Source organism: Dendrobium catenatum, unplaced genomic scaffold (genome assembly GCF_001605985.2).
Source record: "Dendrobium catenatum unplaced genomic scaffold, ASM160598v2 fragScaff_scaffold_1720, whole genome shotgun sequence".
Taxonomy (NCBI): domain Eukaryota; kingdom Viridiplantae; phylum Streptophyta; class Magnoliopsida; order Asparagales; family Orchidaceae; genus Dendrobium; species Dendrobium catenatum.
The window spans coordinates 174,589-194,611 of NW_021320182.1; the positions used below are offsets into that span (position 1 = coordinate 174,589).

General features: G+C 37.7%; 1 protein-coding gene and 1 long non-coding RNA gene across 4 annotated transcripts in view; both read left to right on the forward strand.

The window, feature by feature from the left end:
- Positions 1-20,023, forward strand: part of LOC110097924 (transmembrane protein 208 homolog) — a 50,779-nt gene that overhangs the window by 30,076 nt on the left and 680 nt on the right. For 2 of the 3 annotated variants that reach the window (XM_028701452.1, XM_020824585.2), the window contains exons 4-5: positions 8,311-8,395; positions 19,900-19,965. In XM_028701452.1, the coding sequence (XP_028557285.1) occupies positions 8,311-8,395; positions 19,900-19,965 (151 nt within the window). The remainder of the gene's footprint in view (positions 1-8,310; positions 8,396-19,899; positions 19,966-20,023) is intronic. The other variant, XM_020824586.2, reaches the window with a different exon arrangement.
- LOC110097925 lies at positions 2,481-4,071 on the forward strand. Its single transcript, XR_002303278.2, has 3 exons — positions 2,481-2,772; positions 2,838-2,939; positions 3,008-4,071. It is a non-coding gene; the product is annotated as an uncharacterized LOC110097925 (long non-coding RNA).

The following is a 20,023-nucleotide window of genomic DNA, read 5'->3' on the forward strand; positions in this document are numbered from 1 at the left end:
AGATTATCAGTCTTTGAATAAGGAAACAGTGTTGGATGAGTTTCCTATACCAGTTATTGATGAGCTATTGGATGAGTTATATAGAGTGATGATGTTCTCTAAGATTGATTTGAAATCAGGATACCATCAGATTAGAATGCGGCATGTTGACATCCACAAGATTGCTTTTAGGAGTCATGAAGGCCACTACGAGTTTTTGCTGATGCCTTTTGGGCTTATCAATACACCAATTACATTTCAGTCACTTATGAACAAGGTTTTTCAGCTATATCTTCCCAAGTCTGTATTGATTTTCTTCGATGAAATTTTGGTGTATAGTCGGTCTTAAGGTAGAGTATGTGGAGCACTTAAGGTTCTTGTTAGTAACATTAAAGGAGTATCAGTTGTATTCCAATTTGAATAAGTGTTCCTTTGCACAACAAAGGACAGAGTATTTGAGACATGCTGTATCGAAATCAGGAGTAGTTGCAGATCTTTCCAAGATAGTGGCTATGTTGGAGTGGCCCTTACCCAAAAACTTAAAGGATTTGAGGGTGTTCTTAGGACTCACAAGGTATAACAGAAAGTTTATGAGGGGATACAACTCTATAGCATGGTTGTTGATAGAGCAACTGAAGAAGAATTGTTTCAAATGGGGGGAGATAGCCACCCAGACATTTGAGCAGCTGAAGAAAGACATGACTAGTGTGCCTTTGTTAGCACTACCAGATTTATACCAGCTGCTTTTAATGGAGACTAATGCATCAGGCTATGGGTTAGGAGCAGTTCTCATGCAGGATTAAAGGCCTATAACTTATTCCAGTCAGATTTTGACCGCTAGGGCCAGACTGAAATCAGTGTATGAAAGGGAGTTGATGGTGATAGTATTGACAATGCATAAGTGGAGATCTTACATATTGGGGTGACACTTCATAGTCAGTATCGATTAGAGAAGTTTGAAGTTTCTGTCCTTACCGGATGACGACATACACTACAGGAAAATCTGTCCTTACCGGCGAAGAAACATACGCCGGAAAAAGCAATGGCCTAACCGGCAAAATATGCATCGATAACTTAACGACGGTATTTCCGGCAAAATTTTCTCCGTTAGCGTATCAGCGCATATTCTGTCGATTTTTTCGTTGGCATTTAAAATATTTCGGCGCAATTTTCGCTTGTTATTACTGGCAGAATTACCAGCGTAAATTGCGCTGGCTTACTTAAACTCGCCTAATAGTTATCGACGTATTATCCGCCGGTAATATTACCGACGGATAATCTGCCGGAAAGTTCGACGAAAAGGGCCCTATTTTGATCGTTTCGCAGTCTTTCTTCTCATTTCTTTCCCTCTTCGTTTCGGTTATGGATGTTCGCACTAGACATCTGCAAGAGAATGTACCTTGTTGTATGTTTTTTTGCTTTTGTTATGGATGTTCTCACTAGACATCTGCAAGAGAATGTATCTTGGTGTATGTTTTTTGTTTTAGTTATGAATATTCTCACTAGATATTTGCAAGAGATGTACCTTGCATGGTGTATGCTTTTTGCTTTTTTTTTTTTTATGGATGTTCTCACTAGATATTTGTAAGAGAATGTATCTTAATGTATGCTTTTTGTTTTAGTTATGGATGTTCTCACTAGACATTTGAAAGAGAATATATCTTAATTTATGCTTTTTGCTTTAGTTATGAAGATTCTCACTAGACATTTGCAAGAGAATCTACCTTGGTGTATGCTTTTTGCTGATGATATTCTTCTTGTTGATAATAGTAGAGAGGGAGTTGAAGGTAAACTTGAATTATGTAGGTCAATCTTAAAGTCTAAAGGTTTTCATATAAAGTAGATTTAAAACTTAATATATGGAGTGTAATTTTAATAGTAATAGACCTAGTTGAGGGATTGTGACTTTGGGCTATGAAGTCATTAATAAAAGTACATGTTTTAATAGATGGGGATATTATCAATAGAATTTAAGTTGGATGGTGGAAGTAGAGGAATGCATTGGGCGTTATGGTGTGATAGAAAAGTCCTCCTACCCTTACTACCCACCCCCACCTTCTCATGGTGACCCTCCTACTTATTCATATCCATCATATGCCCCGCCATACTATCCCCCACCACCCCCTCAGCTTGCTACATGTGGACCTTCGACCTCTGCTACAGCAAAGTAGACGACATGGGGTCCCATGTTGATTGAATCTGCGATGACACATATGATTTATTATATTTTAAACATGCAAATAAAATTGAATATTTTTTTGACACACAACATATTTATTGCAAGTTTTTGCCGTCAAAACAACCTACATATAAAATACGGGGCGTAATACATTACATGTATGATGCACCTTATGTTTCTTGGAAGAAAGTCTCGAAAAAAGTGTGGGGTATGCGGTTTAGAGAGTTTGAGGTTAGTTTTTATATAAATATGTTTTGTATTATATCTTTTTTACATAATTTAATAAAATATATATTACATATTGTATGTTTTTAAATGCAGAAAGATTTTTATTGGCTGCCACAAAATAATGATAAAATCAGAAAGAATTTTGAGAAGCGTGGGTCGACCTGCATGCAAAACATATTTACAGACATTAGAAAGTCAGGCGAGCGACCACTCTGGATTGGTGAGAGTGTATGGGCTGAGTTGTGCCGTGCTTGGGTTAGCCCAGAGTATAGCAGGAGGGACCAAAATAGACAGAACAAAGTTTATGATGTTTGGGGCATGGCTGATTCTCTTCATACTGGGGGTTCTGTACTTCTGTTCCACATACTGAACACAGACGACGTTTTGTAAGAAATTTTAAAAGATTTTAATAATTTATTTTATTATGAATACTAATCTATGTCTGTTACAGAAAGAGGTGCTGGGTAGAGAATCGACCCATGTTGAATTGCATTGTCATACCCACAAGCGGTAGGACCAGCAATAGGTTGATGAGCGATTGAGGAGAGTTTATGTAAGTATATAAGTTTAATATTTTTGATTTCATGTCTAAATTGCTTAATTTTTTATTTATTTTCAAAGGAGGAGTATACACAACTTCGAGAGATCCAGACTGCAGCAGGTGAAAGTTCTTCTGGTGGATCAACAGAATATTCTGACTACCGCACTTGGTAGCAAGCGGTAGGAATGCAACACGACAGAGTATACAGTTTAGGCTCGCAAGCTTATGCATACGAGGGGCAGACATCTGGTGGCTCCAGCTTCTCAGCAAACACCCATGAGTCTTTATATATAGCCAACAGATAACTACCCTTATAGCTGAGCTAGAGCAGGTCAGGAAAGCACAAGTTGACTGGCAGATGCAGTTGCAACAACAAATGGAGATGCATCAGCAGATGCGGCTGCAACAAACTCAATTGTTAGAGGAAATGCGAAAGATGAGGTAGTAGTTCAGTGGGAAGAGTACAACTTCAGCAGAGGAGGAGACTGATTCAAAGTAGATGTTGTTTATTTTATTCTGGACATCTATAATTATGTGTTTTTGGACATATTAACTTATTTATTTTTTGGAAATCTACATTTGTTTATTATTGAATATTTGTTGATGATATTCTTCTTATTATTGTTATTGTTTATATGTTTATGTTTAATATTTGATGATGTTCTTGATTAGAGGTGAATATTTGAATGCATATAATATTGGATCTTTTTGTATGTGGGTTATATTGTAGAAATCAGTTTCATAAGTTAGAAGATTATTTTTTTATGCTATATGTTTCTGGCAGATTTTCCCCCGGAAACACCGCCGGCAACACGATACAACGAAAATGAAGTGGACTTTCTGACGTACGTTTACACAGGAATTTCCGGTGAAAACTCCGACGGTACTGTCAGTCGATAATAATGCGGCAGACTAAGACGACAGATTATCCGCCGATATTTTCGGCGCACATTCTTCGCCGGAAATATCAGTGGATTAAACAACAGAATCCGTTAAAGGAAGACGATGTTTTGTCATCATTTTTTTCCGCCGAAATCCGTTGAAGGAAGACTACGTTTTGTCATCATTTTTTTCCTCCAAAAAACGTCGCCGAAAAGTTTCCTGCAGAAAATTTTTGTCAGTTTACATTTTCCGACGCACTAATTACCGTCGGATGAATTTTTGTCAGAAATTCACCGGAAATAGGGATTTTCCGCTTGTAACAAGGCATTTTTCTGTGGTGATAGGAGCATCAACAGTGGCTTTCCAAGTTGTTGGGTTATGACTTCAAGATCCAGTACAAGCCTGGAATGAAAAATAAAGCTATAGATGCTCTCTCCAGGCGTAGTGAAGCTCTCAGGTTATGGCTCTATTTGATCCCATGGTGCTAGATTAGGAGGCCTCGAAGCATAAAATCGAGCATGATGAGGAGTTTAGTAAGATCAGAGGAGACTTATTGCAGGACAAGGATTAACATCCTTATTACTCTTTGATGGGTCAGAAGTTGTTATATCGTGGATGATTTGTGCTGTCGAGGACATCACCACACATCCTTCACTTGTTGCAGGAGTTTCATTGCACATCTATTGGGGGGTATTCAAGAGTTTAGAAGAAATATCATAGACTGACAACGAAGCTATATTGGGTGGGCATGCTAAAGGATGTAGGGGATTTGATGGCCAGTTGTGATATGTGCTAGAGATAAATACCTGGCTATTGCTCCAGGTGGTCTTGTACAAATACCTGAGGTATGGGAAGAGGTGATTATGAACTTCATTGAGAGACTACCTTAATCAGAAGGGTTCATTGTGATTTTAGTGGTAGACAGATTGAGCAAATATGCTCATTTCATTCCATTACGCCACTCATTCACCGTCGTATGGGTGGTAGTCGCATTCATTAAAGAGGTAGTCCGTTTGCATGGCATACTCGAGGCTATTGTGTCCGACTGAGACAAGGTCTTTATGAACCACTTATGGAGGGAGTTATTCAAGATGCAAGAGACTATCTTAAAGCGAAGTACAGCTTACCACCCCAGACGGATGGTCAAACGGAGGTGGTCGATCGCAGTGTGGAGACTTATCTTCATTGCTTTGTATCAGATACACTAAAGATGTGAGCCAAGTGATTAGTTTGGGTAGAATATTGGTATAACACTTACTATCATACAACAGCCCATACAACACCATATACCATCCTATATAGGTGAGATTCATCTCATCTGATAAATTATGGGCATCTCAACACACCAAAGTCATTGACGAAGCAGTGCTTGGGAGAAAGAGGATGGATTTTGGCAAAATTGAAGGAACATCTATGGAGAGCACAAAATCATGAAGAAGTGGGTGGATTGACATAGGGGAGACATACAATTTGAGTTGGGGATAGTGTTTATTTGAAAATCCAACCTTATAAACAATGAACTTTGGCTCAACAAAGGAATGAGAAGCTCTCCCCCCACTACTTTGGGCCCTACGAGGTAGTGGAGAGCCTTGACGCAATAGCATATCGTCTACAGTTGCCACTGACCTTATCCATCCATCATTTATTTCATGTATTGCAATTGAGACAAGCCATTGGAGCCCACAACCCTCGCCCGTACTATTGGCCACACTATCAGAAGATATGGAGGTGATATTAGAACAATTGGAGGTGAAAGGGGTGCGCCAAGGAGACAATGGGATCAGTGAGGTGCTGATCAAGTGGAAGGATTTATCAGAGTATGAGGCGACATGGGAGCCCTACAGTACCATATAGAAGCAGTTTCTCTTTTTCCACCTTGTGACAAGATGACTTTTTGGGAGGGGAGTATTGATGTAGGGCCCAAGAACTTTACAGCAGATCAGGAACCTTTCAGCTCCCCTGTGAGGCCCATGACCTCCTTTATCACTTATAGAAGAAGAGGCGTTGAATTTATTAGGGGATTGAGGCTGTTTAAGAGGGGAAAATTATTAGGGTTATGTTGAATTTGTTTCGAAAGCAATTTTTATTGGGGTTTTGGGTTCCTAGTGGCTGGTAGGAATTGTGGGAGAGATGATTCACCTCTCGAATAGTAAATCAACTTGTATATTGTCTTTCTTTGCTTGAAGATTAGTAATTACAATCCCCTTGGTGTTATTTCTAGATTCATTTGGAATAAGTTTGCTATTTTTTACATTATTGTGTATTGTTTTGGTTGTCAAAATTTCACATATCCTGCAATGTCTGCTATCCAATTACATTCTTAATAGGTTATCTAATTAACATTTTAAATTCTTCTAAGTACAAATATTCTTTAATGCAAGAATCAATGCGTGAACAACATAGAAGTCCAAAAAAACAGAAGTATTGAATCTTAATTAGTGTTCATACTTCTCTGTACACCAATGCGTTATCAGTGATTATTTGAACCATTTCATTTGATCTAACCCCTCATAATCATTTCTTTGATATGATTTGAATTTATCTTTATATGCTCATTCTCAATTAATAACTTATTTAAGCATAAGCCCACATTATATAAGTATCATAAAATTAATAAGAGTTTTTTTTTGGCATCAGTCCAGCTCCCTTTTTAGTTCAAGTTTCTTTAATTGACTCGAGCATTATTTTAACATTATCTTGTTTCTTTTTCTGTAATTTTATTCTCAAAAGATTATAACCTTGAATATATATCTTGTGAGAGTGCCATTAGTTGCATTAAAAAAATAGTAAAATAACATAAATTCCTTGTTAAATTAAATGGAAGAACAATCAAGTAGAACATATGAGCAATTTCATCATGCAATTGATATCTAACTTACAAATTTAATGCTATTTTAATAAGTATCTTTGGTCTCTATGTCTTTTTCTTCTATGAATCACAACTCTCTGTTCCTAAATAAATTTTCACTTAACTGCGAGTTAAAATATTGATTCACTAGATTAGAGCCACTTTGGCTAGAAGTAGGAAGGGGGAACCTTCTTTTACTCAACATCTACATCTAATTTTGTAATTCCTAAAATTGTATGGATTTTTTTTGGCATAATCGAATACCACCCTCAAGTTGGTTTAGTGAGCTCTCATGCTAGAATATATTTCCTTATTCTTCCTTAGCTAAACTAACATTGAAATTCTATATTTTCTCTTTCCCCTTTGCTCCTTTGTCAAACTTGATAATGTACTTCCACAAAGGTTTAATATCATTTTCTATGAAATTATTATCAACTGCATTAGTTTGTATTTTAAAAGATCATTCTCTAGTTATACAATAAAAAGAAGTTAAGATTAATAATTGATCAATAAAAAGAATAAAAATCAAAGTTAATCTTTACTTTTTAGTTCTCCAATCATAAATAGTTTCTATTATGAATAAAAAATTAGTAGCTTACCAATCATAAACACCTCTACTTTGACAAAGAAGAACAAAAAAATCAAGAATAAAAAAACTTAAAATCATTTCCTTGTTCGTCTAATTCATTTAAATAACCAATATATGCCATTTAAGGTATCACGAGAATACATATGTAAAATTAAAGTACGGGTAAGAAACAAAATGTTTTCATTGAATTAAAAAAATAAAATAATTCGGTATTCAATGTCATAAAATAAGTTAATATTGGTGAAAATTTCTATGATCCAAATGAGGAAAAACTAAGATAAGAACCAAAATGTATGTCATGGGATTATTGTGGGATTTTATTGTCATCCTCTATGATATGTTAAAGTAATTAAATATATGTTTGATGGAACACTTAATAAATTTGAAAAAGTTGTTGGATTTTATCCAGATAAACTTTGAGTACATTGTTTTTTATACTAATCGTGGAGATGCTTTATAAGGGAAATTCAAAGTGAGATGACTTGGTATATATTTTTTGATACATCCATTGAAATAAGTGAAAATTAGAAAAAAAAAATAATTATAAGCTAAATGACCTAGAATTAGTAGGGTAAAGATCAAGTATATGATATGCAAATTTATTGGTTGTGATTTTAATAATTATCAATTTATATTATTGGAATATAAAGTAATGCCTAAATGTGGTAGATTTAAGTTTTGCATTATACAAAATAATGAGAATAGAGACGATAATATGATTTCTAGAAGTTGTTCAAAATGATCTATAAAGAATAAGTTAAACACCTCATACAATATAATATTAAGGAAAAGTTGACCCTAAATAATTAGAATTAGGCTGATGATGAAGATTCAAATAGCAAGATAATATCTTAATTGTTTAGCTACTAAAACCCTTATAATCATGGGAAACCTTTATTTATTGTTACTAAATTCAATTCATTTTGTAATAATTTGCATGTTAATTTCTATCCAAAATATTACGAAGTGCTAGAATGATCTTTCTTTTCTTTTTTTTTTCTTACCCAGTTTGCTAATATATTTATTTTCTGATGATGCATACTTCTTGTTATGTCTTGTTGCAGCTATTTGCATGACGTGATTTACATAACCAGCTTTGTTCAGCTTACATCCATTATATCCGACAAGTTTTGGCTCGCATATTTAGTGGTAAGATTCACAGCATAGCTTATGCAACATTAGCAATTAATAATGTGTTTGTATACATATATTGGTAGCAACTTCTTACGGTTGAGCAAAGGTTATTTTTATATGAATTTCACGAAGTGCACATAAATTTAATGCATGCCATTTTAGGGTTTAAGATTTTGATGTGTTTTGAAAGTAAAAACATCAAATAAAACAGAAATAACGTAGGAACACAAAGATAAAGCTAGTTTTCTTATTTCTCTATCAATAATGAAGTAATATACAATTGATCTACTATTCAAGAGGTAGATCAGCCCTCCCACAAACCCTAGATGCCGCTAGGAACTCACATCAAATAATAGGAAAATAAACTAAGCCGTATCATACCTTAAACTATAGACAAACTCACCCTTATATAGCCCTAGAATACAATAACACAATTAGAACCTTCTTAATCATCATAAACATAATTTAAGAAACCTTTCTAAATAAATAGAACCTTCTTAATAAACATAAACATAATTTAGGAAACCTTTATAAACAATTAAATATGATTTATAAAATCTTCCTAAACAATTAAACATGATCCAGGAAACATTTCTAGATTAAACACTTTCTAAATAACATAAACAAAATTAGGAAATTTTCCTAAACAACTCCATCTTGATTAGAAACTTTCCTAAACAATTCCGCCTTTATTAAAAACCTTCCTAAACAACTTTCTCTTGATTATGAACCTTCCTAAATAGTTCCCCCTTAATTTCTTACATAATAAATAATAGCTTACTCGGCCTAGCTATGCCCCCCCCCCGGCGGCATATCAATACTTTCCCCCAAAGACGTACCTTGTCCTCAAGGTGGAAGGAATGATGAGACTATCTTCAAATCATCTCATATGTCTCCCATGTGGCTATGTACTCTGACAAATCCTTCCACTTGATAAGTACCTTATGTGCTCTTATTTCCCCTCGACGCACCCCTTCAACTTTCAAGGGCTCCAAAATGACCTCTATGTCTTCTATCAAAGTTGGGGGTAGTGAAGACGTGTGTGATCTACAATCGCACGCCTCAGTGACTTCTTAGACTTTGGTCTTGGCTGACATGGTGAGTTTGATGGCTGGGGTCTTCGGCGGCTTGAAATGCTACTAAAGAAAACCTAAATCTATAGATGTTTCTCACAAACCATCAATACCAACTTTGGCATCAATGTATTTACTAGCCTTACTGCTCTCCATCATTTTCATAAGCATACCATTCAACTCAGCCTCCTGCTGCTGATTCCATTCAGTCGATGTACAATCTCTACCTTCCATATCAATGGAAGCAACAATAGGTTCAGTAGGAGCATCACCTTGCAGTGGTTCTGCCGTGACGATCTCTTCAGATATAACAACTTGAACACTTTCTGGATTTGAAGGCTTGGTCTTCACCTCATCTTCTTTTTTCTTCTCTGCTTCATGGTTCAAGTTACCAGAAGCAATATGATGTTTTTTCCTATTTAGAATACTTAAAGGAACCACCCATTACTGCACTCCATCTTCATAAGAGAAATTTGTTGGCATTAATGGATACCTCTGAAGTTTTCCTATTTTGAATATCTGCATTTTTCATCTTTCTTTTTTTTTTTGTGTTCAGAAAGGCTGATAGCATCTTGAACACTCATCCTAGTGACATTATTTTCAGGCTTCTTTGGTAGATGTTCCATTTCATCATCCCCACAATGGGTTGGATCAACATCTCTATTTCTTATAGTTTTTTCTCTTTCTGGAAAGTAATTGAGGCTCTTAATGGTAATTGCAGCAGACCTACGAGAACCAGATCTACTTACCTCGATCTGCCGCATTGGTGAAACATATCTTCTAGGTATTGCAGATCTTACAACTTGCCGACTTCTTACACCATTGGGGCTATCTCTATCACTTGAATCTGAGGAATCCTCACTCTCTGATGAGTTATGCTTCCTAGTTTGGGCTACTTCAGCAGAAGAAACGATGGCTGCTACGGGATTAACTACATCATATTTTACACTAAGACTAAGGAGGGAAAACTTTCTTTTTGCTACTTGGTTAATATTTCTTGAATCGTTTAAGGATGTTTGCTGCTTCTTTGAAGTGTCGAAATGTATGTTATTTGGGCACAACTCCAAAAACTCAAATAATAAGTTGCTTAATAGCGCTGCTCCAAAAGTCCGGAGATGCTAAATCAGAAATATGATTGGTATAACAATTAGCACCAATAGCACGATTGAAAGAAGCAACTAGCACTTCCTTCAAGGCAATGAGTCTCAAGTCCAGAGTCCGTAACAATTCATTCTTTGTAAATTTAGGAGATAGTGATAACCTAGGATATCTCTTATCTATGGATAGATAATCCCTTTCACGTTCCTTCTTTCGTTTCCTCTCCTGCAACATATCCCGATGGCACTCCTCTTCGCGTATATCAAGTTCTTGACAAAAAGCATCTTTATCATCCTTCCATTCAACAATTGTTGGGACTCCAAGATTTAGATGGTTATGTGGAAAAATGCTCCCTTTGTAGTCAGTTCCTGCAGAACCATGAAGGCCTTTCCTTGACATATAATCACGCGCTGGGGGTAAAGTCACGCCATAAGCAATATTTGAACCTTGAGTATAGATGAGATCATCAAAATTCCTCCTTGGAGCTACTAAAATTGAAGCTGAATGTGGTGTACCATAATGTGAATTGCCATGAATGGGTAAAGCATGTGGATCTACATCTATTCTTCCACCATATGAACTAAATTCTTGAGAATCCGGATGAATAGGTGCAACTCTTGCTACAAGATATTAAGTTTGTTTCACATCAACACTTGGATACAATGACCTCGCCACCGCCTCAATAGCTTCTCCCTCCTTCAGTGTAATGGTTGTCATGACCCCTCTATATTTTCCCCATGTATCCAAGGGTGGGAATCCCACCATTTTTGCCTCACATGACCCCCCCCCCCTCCTCCTCCTCCTCTGGTCGTCCACTCTCCTTGCCCAAAAAACCTCCCTTAGTGATCAACATGTCCACCATAAAACTCTCTTATTGTTGTTCCCCCATCCGGAACCCCTAATCTGCCTCTTATCAGAGTCCTAGTATATAGTTCTTGATGAAAGAAAATCTCCTTATCGAACTCTTCTTATCTGATTTCTTTTTTCTTAGATTCATCAAAGGGAATCTCGATCGATTCCGGGTAATGGTTGGCAATTGGAACCACCAGTGAAATTTTGGAATGCATCTTCATGAGATTCCTTAACATCTCTTATATAACTCCAAATCGGGTCTCCATCCGATTCTCCATAGCTAAAAAACTTTTCCTCCATGCCAGATTTGAATTGCTCTATTTTGTCTTTTCAACACATCCACTCTCTTTACTGTCATCTCTCCAAAAATCCTGCTATGATACCAATTTGATGCGTTTAGGAAGTAAAAATAGCAAATAAAAGATAAGAACAATGTAAGAACTCAAAGATAAGGGCCAAGGTTGATTTTCTTATTTCTCCTTCAATAATAAAGCAAGATATAATTGATCTACTATTCGAGAGATAGATTAGCTCTCCCATAAACCCTTCCATTCGAATATACGACCCCTCTCCCTCTCCGTCGCTTCCTGTTCACACGCCCAGCCGACACCCATCTTGTTTGCAAACTCCAGTCGGAGGTCCTCTGCCGGTTTGCCCTAGCTGACGCCGGTCTCAAGCTCCGCCTACGTCTGGTTTGCTTGCCTTGCTTTGCCGAACTCAACTTCTCACCAGAAGGATTTAACAGAGATACGAGGTCATGTTACCGCGTCGATGATAATTCTCCGACGGCCTGCGCTTTCCACGACCACTCCACCGGTGAGTTCCCTTCTGGTGTCGATACCTAGTAGAAATGGTTTCTCCAGCATGCCTAGCCGAACCCTAACGTAGTATTGTCCCGTCCCCGTGTAAGCCCCCAACAAAGCTTCATCCTTGCTCGCTCCGCTAGGGCATTGCCCTAGCCGCTTGGAGGTGTGAGTTTTGTCCTTCGACTTTGTTGGATGGTAACTAATCGGGTTCGTTTGAGCGATCCTGGCTTCCTTTGTTGTAAAAATGGTTCTAAGTCATTTATTGATGCTTTGGCCGGTGTCTCTCTGGTGTCTTTTCCGCCTCTTAAAACTTCAACCTATCGAGGTATGCCATCATTGTGGATTTCGAAGGAGATTTTAGCTCTCGCTGCTCCCTTTGAGTTTTCATTGGTTGAAAAATTTTCGGTTAAGCGACCTTTGGATTCAATCAGAAAGTTCTTCTTTAATCTTAATCTTGCTGGTGAATTTTCTGCGACTCTTTTAGATGCAAAGCATGCGTGGATAAAACTTGCAAATAATTTAGATTACTGTAGAGTTTTTACGCATTGTCTTATTTTGTTTATAATTGCTTCATGAAGTTGGTTAAGTGGTCTCTTTGGATTTATCAGTTGAATCTCCTATTATACCTATTTGGGTCTCCTTTTCTAATTTGCGACACCACTTATTCTCCCCTTGGATTCTAAATGGTCTGGGCTCGATTTTTGGTTGACCTTTGCGCATTGACAATGCAACTGTTGTGGGCTCTCACCCCTCAGTTGCACGGGTTTTAGTTGAACTAGATGTCTCAAAATGCTATCCTGATTGTGTTTGGATCGGTCTGAATAACTTGGGGTATATTCAATCTGTCGTTATGGAAGATTTGTCTTTTTTCTGTGATCATTGTAAAGCTTTTGGTCATGATAAAAAGGAATGTCGTATTTTCAATCATCAAGTTGGGATGTCAAAACTCGTATCTATTGAACCTCATCAAGTTAGCTCTGATGGGAACATTGCTGGTGGTTTGGAAACCGTGGATAATTTAGATAATGGTCCTGGTATTGTTGAAAATGGGGTTGTTGTTGAGCACAATGAGAAGGAAGATGATTCGTCTATTAGTGCCTTTCTTGGTATTCTTTTGCCTCTGCTTGAGTCGGTTACTCCCTTGGGCAGGGCAATTGAGAATGATTTGGTGATCCCTATTTCTGATTCTCCTACATCATAGAATTTTGGGGTCTTTCTGTGTTGTGATGATGGTGATGTGTGTGATCATGTCTTGGCGGCTTCCCCTTGGGACGGGATTGAGATTGTTAGTCCTGATATTTGTGGGCTCTGAAAATTCGGCCTCGGTCTCCACCCGCTACTGTTTTGCTTTTCTTCGGGGAGGGAGTTTTAACGGATTTAAGTTCTGGGGTAAATTTTGGAGGGCAGATGAATTTGTAGATAAGACACTTCCCAGAGATTTCACCCTCATTTTATGAGGACTTTATAATCTGAGTTTTGGTTTCCTATAGGCGCAATCCCCTATAGTTAATGACCCTTCCCAATCACGAGAGAGAACTTTCGATTAAGGCTAGTCGTCAATCAGATACGTAGATATACATGTTATCTGACATATAGTAGCAGCATGGATTTAAATTTGAGAATTTGGGAGAGTTTGATATTTAAAATAGAAATTGCACCATCTTGCACTTAAAGCTGATGGTGGGGGAATGGATGATGGACCCGATCAAGATCTCATGGTTCCGTCGTCCCGGGCCATCGTGATCCCTGGTCTACTCAGTTAGAGGAGGTAGTCGACCCAACCTGACAGAAGGATTCTTGTCGGCAGCCATGAGTTGCTTTGTCCAAGGGTACCTTGTAGACCTGGGGTGGTTATCTGCTTAATGGGACAAATTTGAATCCACCTTTAGCTAATATAGGGCTTTGTGCCCTATTGATCATATCCTATTGATTCATATCTCAAGAATTTGATGCCACTAAGGAGCGTATTGACTCTGGCCATAACCGGTATTTCGTGGTGCCATTTGACGGCAAAGTCACTTAGTTTAGAAGGCCCCGGGTCATAACCGTTTATCATACGGTGCCATTTGGCTGTAAAATCGCCGGTTAGAGGACACGTACCACGTCCTTATTGGCAGGAGATTGTTTGAGAATGGGTCCTAGTGATATTTTCGACTAGACATTAACTTTATGTGAGCTTAAGTGATTTTTAGATTTGTCTACCTTGGCAAACTCTTGTGGAGGGTGGATGGATTTTGCTTTAAATGGTTTGATGGATGGATTTCAGTTTTAAATATTTAGATTTTGAGATTTGTGGAGTTTGGATTTTGTGGGTATTTGGGTTTAGTTTGGAATGCATTTGAAGGTTTTTGTGAACCCCTCATGTTGAGATTTTCGTTCAACACGACCATCATCGGGATATTTGGGGTCATTTCCATTTGATTGAACATTGTCGACTCTATCAACTTGCCGATAGGGGATCGGGTTTCATAAGTTTTGTGACATTGTTTGTGAATTTTCTTTGTTAAAGGCTTTGAAAGCCTGATATGAATGTATAAAATAAATATTTCGGTCAACTTCGTGACCACATATTTATCCGATGGTTCGAACCCTATCTACTCCTATTTACCTGCTTAGGAGGATCGGATTTCGTAGGCTTTTGCTATTGTTAGTGAATTCTCTTGATTATAGACCTTGACGACCTAATATGAATGAATTAAAACAAATACACCGGTCGCCACAACCATGTCTTTATTTGATGGTTCGAAATCCTGTCGACTCCTATTTACCTGCTTAGGAGGATCGGGTTCGAACTTGAATTCACTTATTAACCCGCGCAGCATCCCTAGACATCACATGTGTACCAATAACACGCTCGTCGGGGCCCATGCGGGTATTTAGAGCATTTTATAATTAAACCCTGTCGACTCTTTTTTACCAGCTCAGGAGGATCGGGTTTCAATTTGTTTGACCCGCGTAGCATCCCTAGACGTCATGTGTGTACCAATAACACACATGTCGGGGCCCATGCAGGTGCTTGATTGTATACCCCCTTTTAGTGTACCTATGTGTATACAAGCTACAATGTATGTGTGGGGGTAGTTTGAAATTATTTGTAGACGCTTTCTGTCCGCTTGTATGGATGTCGCGGATCCGGTGGCGGTGCGTTGTAGATTGTAGATGCCTTTTGTCTACTTGCATAAGTGTTGTAGATCCGATGGCGTTATGGTCTTGATGTTATGTGGCATCTCCTCATCTTGATGTTGACTCCCTTTTTCTCATTCATCGGGGAGGCTCTTCTTGAGATTCGTGGCCACTACCTTACAAAGAACTTCTTTTTAGGATCCTCAGTGTAATAGACTTGTTGTTTCCGTTGTTTGTGGACACCAAAATTGTTTTCTTCTCAAGTATAGGACTAAAAAAAAATTTTGGAACACCAGAAAGTTTAGTTCTAATTTATTCAAACATCTCTTCCATTCTGCCAGGAGATGTCTTTTTTGTATATCGAGTTGCCTTCATATCCAACATATTTGTATCATCTCAATCACTGTTATTATGGGTGACATTTGTACTTGTGCCCACAGTGGTTCGTTGTACATATAATATATCCACTGTTGTTATCCACAAGCGGCTCATGTATATTTGCGGGGGACCGATGTATCCACTACGACCTCCTGAAAGTGTTTGTAGAAGAGTCGTTGTCCCTATCTATCCACCTTTCATCAATCTCAGGTGGTTTGATGATTGCATTTGCTGTAGGGATAGATCTTTGATTGCTACATATGGGTAGTACTCGTACACTTTGCAATCGTCTGTTGTTGCTTACAAGCATAGTGTATTGACCTTGTAGGGACTGTTGTAGGAGTCTGTTGCATTCATTATGATCCCCTTGCGTATATTTGTAGAATGTTAATTAATGTTGTTACAAGTCTTTTATTTTGCATTTGAGATGGACATTTGCATTACACATCCCTCTTTTCTTTCTCGTACATTGATTGATTTGAGCACTATGACTTTCATATTGTTCATTTGTTGAGGAATTCGTACAATCATTTGCACTCGTATTATTGCATTTCCTCTTGAATTTCATTGACCCATGTTTGCAAGCAAGTTATGTCGCAAGCTCATTTATTCGTCAACGTTCACTTGAGTACACTGAAGGCTTGATTCTAGTCAAGTCTAAGTTCATAAGTCCTTGCAAGTTCTCATATTCAGCTCATGCTTGAGTTTAAGTAGCAAGTTTAAGCTCTTAGTATTTGTTTCTTTTGAATTCAAGTCCAAGTTCAAGTTCACAGGTCCCTTGTATTCAATCCGGTTCGAGTTCAAAATACATGTTCACATGCTTGTTCAGGGTCTTCTGAAGTCCTTACAAGTTCAATTTCATATTTGTATTGATTTGAATTTGGTTCCAGTTTGATCTTATTTCATTTGGATTTGACCTTTTATTAATCATTTGAGTTTTGTTCAGATTTAGGTCCACAAGTCCATTGTTCATTTGAGTCCAACTTCTATGCTTTCAGTTCAAGTACGAGTCCTCTGTTGTCTTTCGTATTGCTGCTCAAATGATGTTTTCAAATTGTTCAAGTGTTGTGTATTTCAGTGAAAATTTTGGCAGCACCTCGGCATATCCCCGTTTGGGGGAAAGTAGGGGAGCTAGGCCTTCCCACCACGCTACTCGAGCGTGTATGGTAGGTGTCCTTAGACATCGCGGACATACATCTTTTCATCCCACCACGCTACAAGAGTGTCTATGGGGCCTTCAACAGTACCCGTACGAGAACACCAGTGGCTCTCCCCACCACGCTACAAGAGCGTGTATAGGGCCTACCCACCTCGCCGTATGCGTCGCACCAAGCTCCCTCCTACCATGCTACAAGAGCGCGTACATGTGGTTCTTCGGTCCGCCACAAACAACGAAAGTGGGATTTAGAACATTATACCTTGCGTAGCAGTCGTTGGCGTCGATGTCGAGGTCGAGGACAGTCCCCACTATGCTACAAGAACGTGTGTAGCGTGTATAGGGCTTATTAATTAAGATAATAAGTTATAATTTATTTAGAATTAATTATAACTTAATTAATATTAATTAATTCTAATAATATATAATTAATTAACAATAATTAATTCATAAACTTTGATTAATTAAAATAATAATTTTAATTAATTATAATTAATTAATATATTTATACTTATAATTATAATTATAATTATAGATATATTCTTATTATTATTAAATAATAATAATAATAATAAAATCTCCCCCTCCCTTGACTTCCTCTCTGCCCTCGGGAATAGGCCGCAGAAGCGCGCGATAAGGGAGAAATTTACCTTCACGCCAGCGAGCTTCCGTTTGTGCTTCCGATGAAATAGGAAGGGAAAGTCGGTCGAAGGAGCGAAGTCGATTGGCCACGACGAGGCCGAAGCAGCGGCGGGATCGGGCGGGGGAGCTATGGGGGTTGGCCGAGTGCCTTTCTTGGTATTGTTTTGCCTCTGCTTGAGTCAGTTACTCCCTCGGGGAGGGCAATTGAGAATGATTCGGTGATCCTTGTTTCTGATGCTCCTCCATCATAGAATTGTGGGGTTGTTCTGTGTTGTGATGATGGTGATGTGGGTGATCATGTCTTGGCAGCTTCCCCTCAGGACGAGATTGAGATTGTAAGTCCTGACATTGTTGGTCTTATTGCTGATAATGAGCTGCTGAATGTGGATGATAAAGAACTTTATGATGTTAATATGTGGGTGGTGGACATTGTTTCTAATGAGTTGGATCCTTCTGTTGTTTCACCTGTGATGCCTACTGATTTGTTTGTGTCGGTCTCCTCTGTAGGACTGGGCGTGAATGAATAGCTTGTTGATATTCCATTTGCTTTACTCTCTGCTAACGCCTTGTATGCTCATGTGGGCGTGAGTTCGAGGAAAATATTTTGGAGCAAATTGATTGGCTTGAAGGCTCTCTTTCTTCTCCTTATGAGGATGGTGAAAAGGAAGTGTTTGAACATGATGACTTAGTTGATCCGAGTGATAGTCGTGGTCATACTTTTGTTCAGATGGGCAAACGAAGAAAGAGGAAATCCAAAAAAACAGTTGATTTTTTGGGGTTGGCTTGGTGGTTGCTGCTTTGGAGCTATGAGGTTGCTGTTGGTGGTGCCAGTTTTTTGGATCTTTGGGCTACGGCTTTGGATGACCTTGTAGCTTTGGTTGTAGACGTTTGTTTGCTGGGCAATTGATGACTTCCTCTGAGTCCTTTTTTGTTTGTTTGTGCTTAGGCTTATCTTCCTTTTGTACTGTCTTGATTTTTGTTTTTTGGTGAATTCCGAGGCTCTTAGGTTTTTATCTTTCATTTGCTATATTTTAGCGAGCTTTGGAGTCATTCTAGACTTGTACTTTTTTCTCTTCATTGATGCGTAGGCCTCTTCCGTGGGGTTTTATTAAAAAAAAAAAAACTATGAAAATAAGTTTAGCCATAACATATCTTAAACCATAGACAAACTCTCCCTTAAATAGCCCTAAAATACAATAGCACAATTAGAACTTTCATAATCAGCATAAAGATAATCTAGAAAACTTTTCTAAATAAATAGAACATTCATAATCAGCATAAACATAATTTAGGAAATATTCTTAAATAATTAAGTATAATTTGGAAAACCTTTATAAACAATTAAACATGATTTCTATCTTGATAGAAGTGGAGATTGGTAGGAGTGGAGAAAACCTTTCTAAAAATTCAAGTGAAAATGAGAAGCTTTGCGTGGTCACTCACTTGATAGAGTAGATGGTCTAGCAACCAGTAAGCTGGTCGTTAGACATTATATAATGTTCAACCAAGTGCGTCATATGTTAGGCTAAGGTGAGCAGTCAACTTGATCTGTGTCTTGGTAGGAGTGGAGATTGACCGACTAACATTGATTGATAGCAAACATCAAAGTTGGACAATAATGAACAATTGACTTAGTCATTTTCTTGATAGACTTTGTATGTCATTCATTAGCATATGTCGGATAATGATTAACGGTGAATGTAAAAAGTCAAGCAACATTTTGTAGTTAACTTGGTTGCTTTCCTGATAAGAGGAGACTCCAAAATTCCAAAGTTGGTTGCTTAGTGTTCAAAATGGTAATCATAATTTTGTAATTCTCTAAACTTAGGAATTCTCTCCCCTCAAAGTTCTTTAATGTGTAGGAGCATAGCTTATAGATTTCAAGAGGTAACATTCTACCGATTTATGTAAGAATCATGAACACTCCATTTGATATTTTGAATTGATTTCCCTTGATTATTTTACAGTTTTTGGACATCTCGACGCCTTTGTGAACTAATAATTGATTGGACTGATCATTAAATTCATCTCGTCAAAATGCTCGTTTCGACTTTAGGTATGCAAATTTTGGAGGATATTTGATCTCATAAATCGTCTAGAAAAGTTTCAAATTATAATCATTAGTATTTGATTTAAGCTCGATTGCACTCAAATTGCTTGATTTCTATCCCATAGATTAATCTCATCAAATAACATTATCTCAACTATAAACTTGTTAAAAATAAAGTTCTAGAATCAATTCTTGAAATTTCTAACCCAAATATTAAAAATTATGTCAAAATTCTCACCCGATTAGATCAAATTTCTGATCCCACCTAATGCACATATCAACCTGGTTAATAAGTTTTGAATCTCGGACATTATTAACCCAACAAACTGCACTGTTTACAGATACCAGCATTTGCTGCATACAAATCCTTTGGCTTCATAAAAGGGTTCCTATCACTAGGCTCAGAGGTATGCTGAAACCTATTCCGACTATGTAAGGTTTCATTTGGGACGGTTTTTTTTTTGC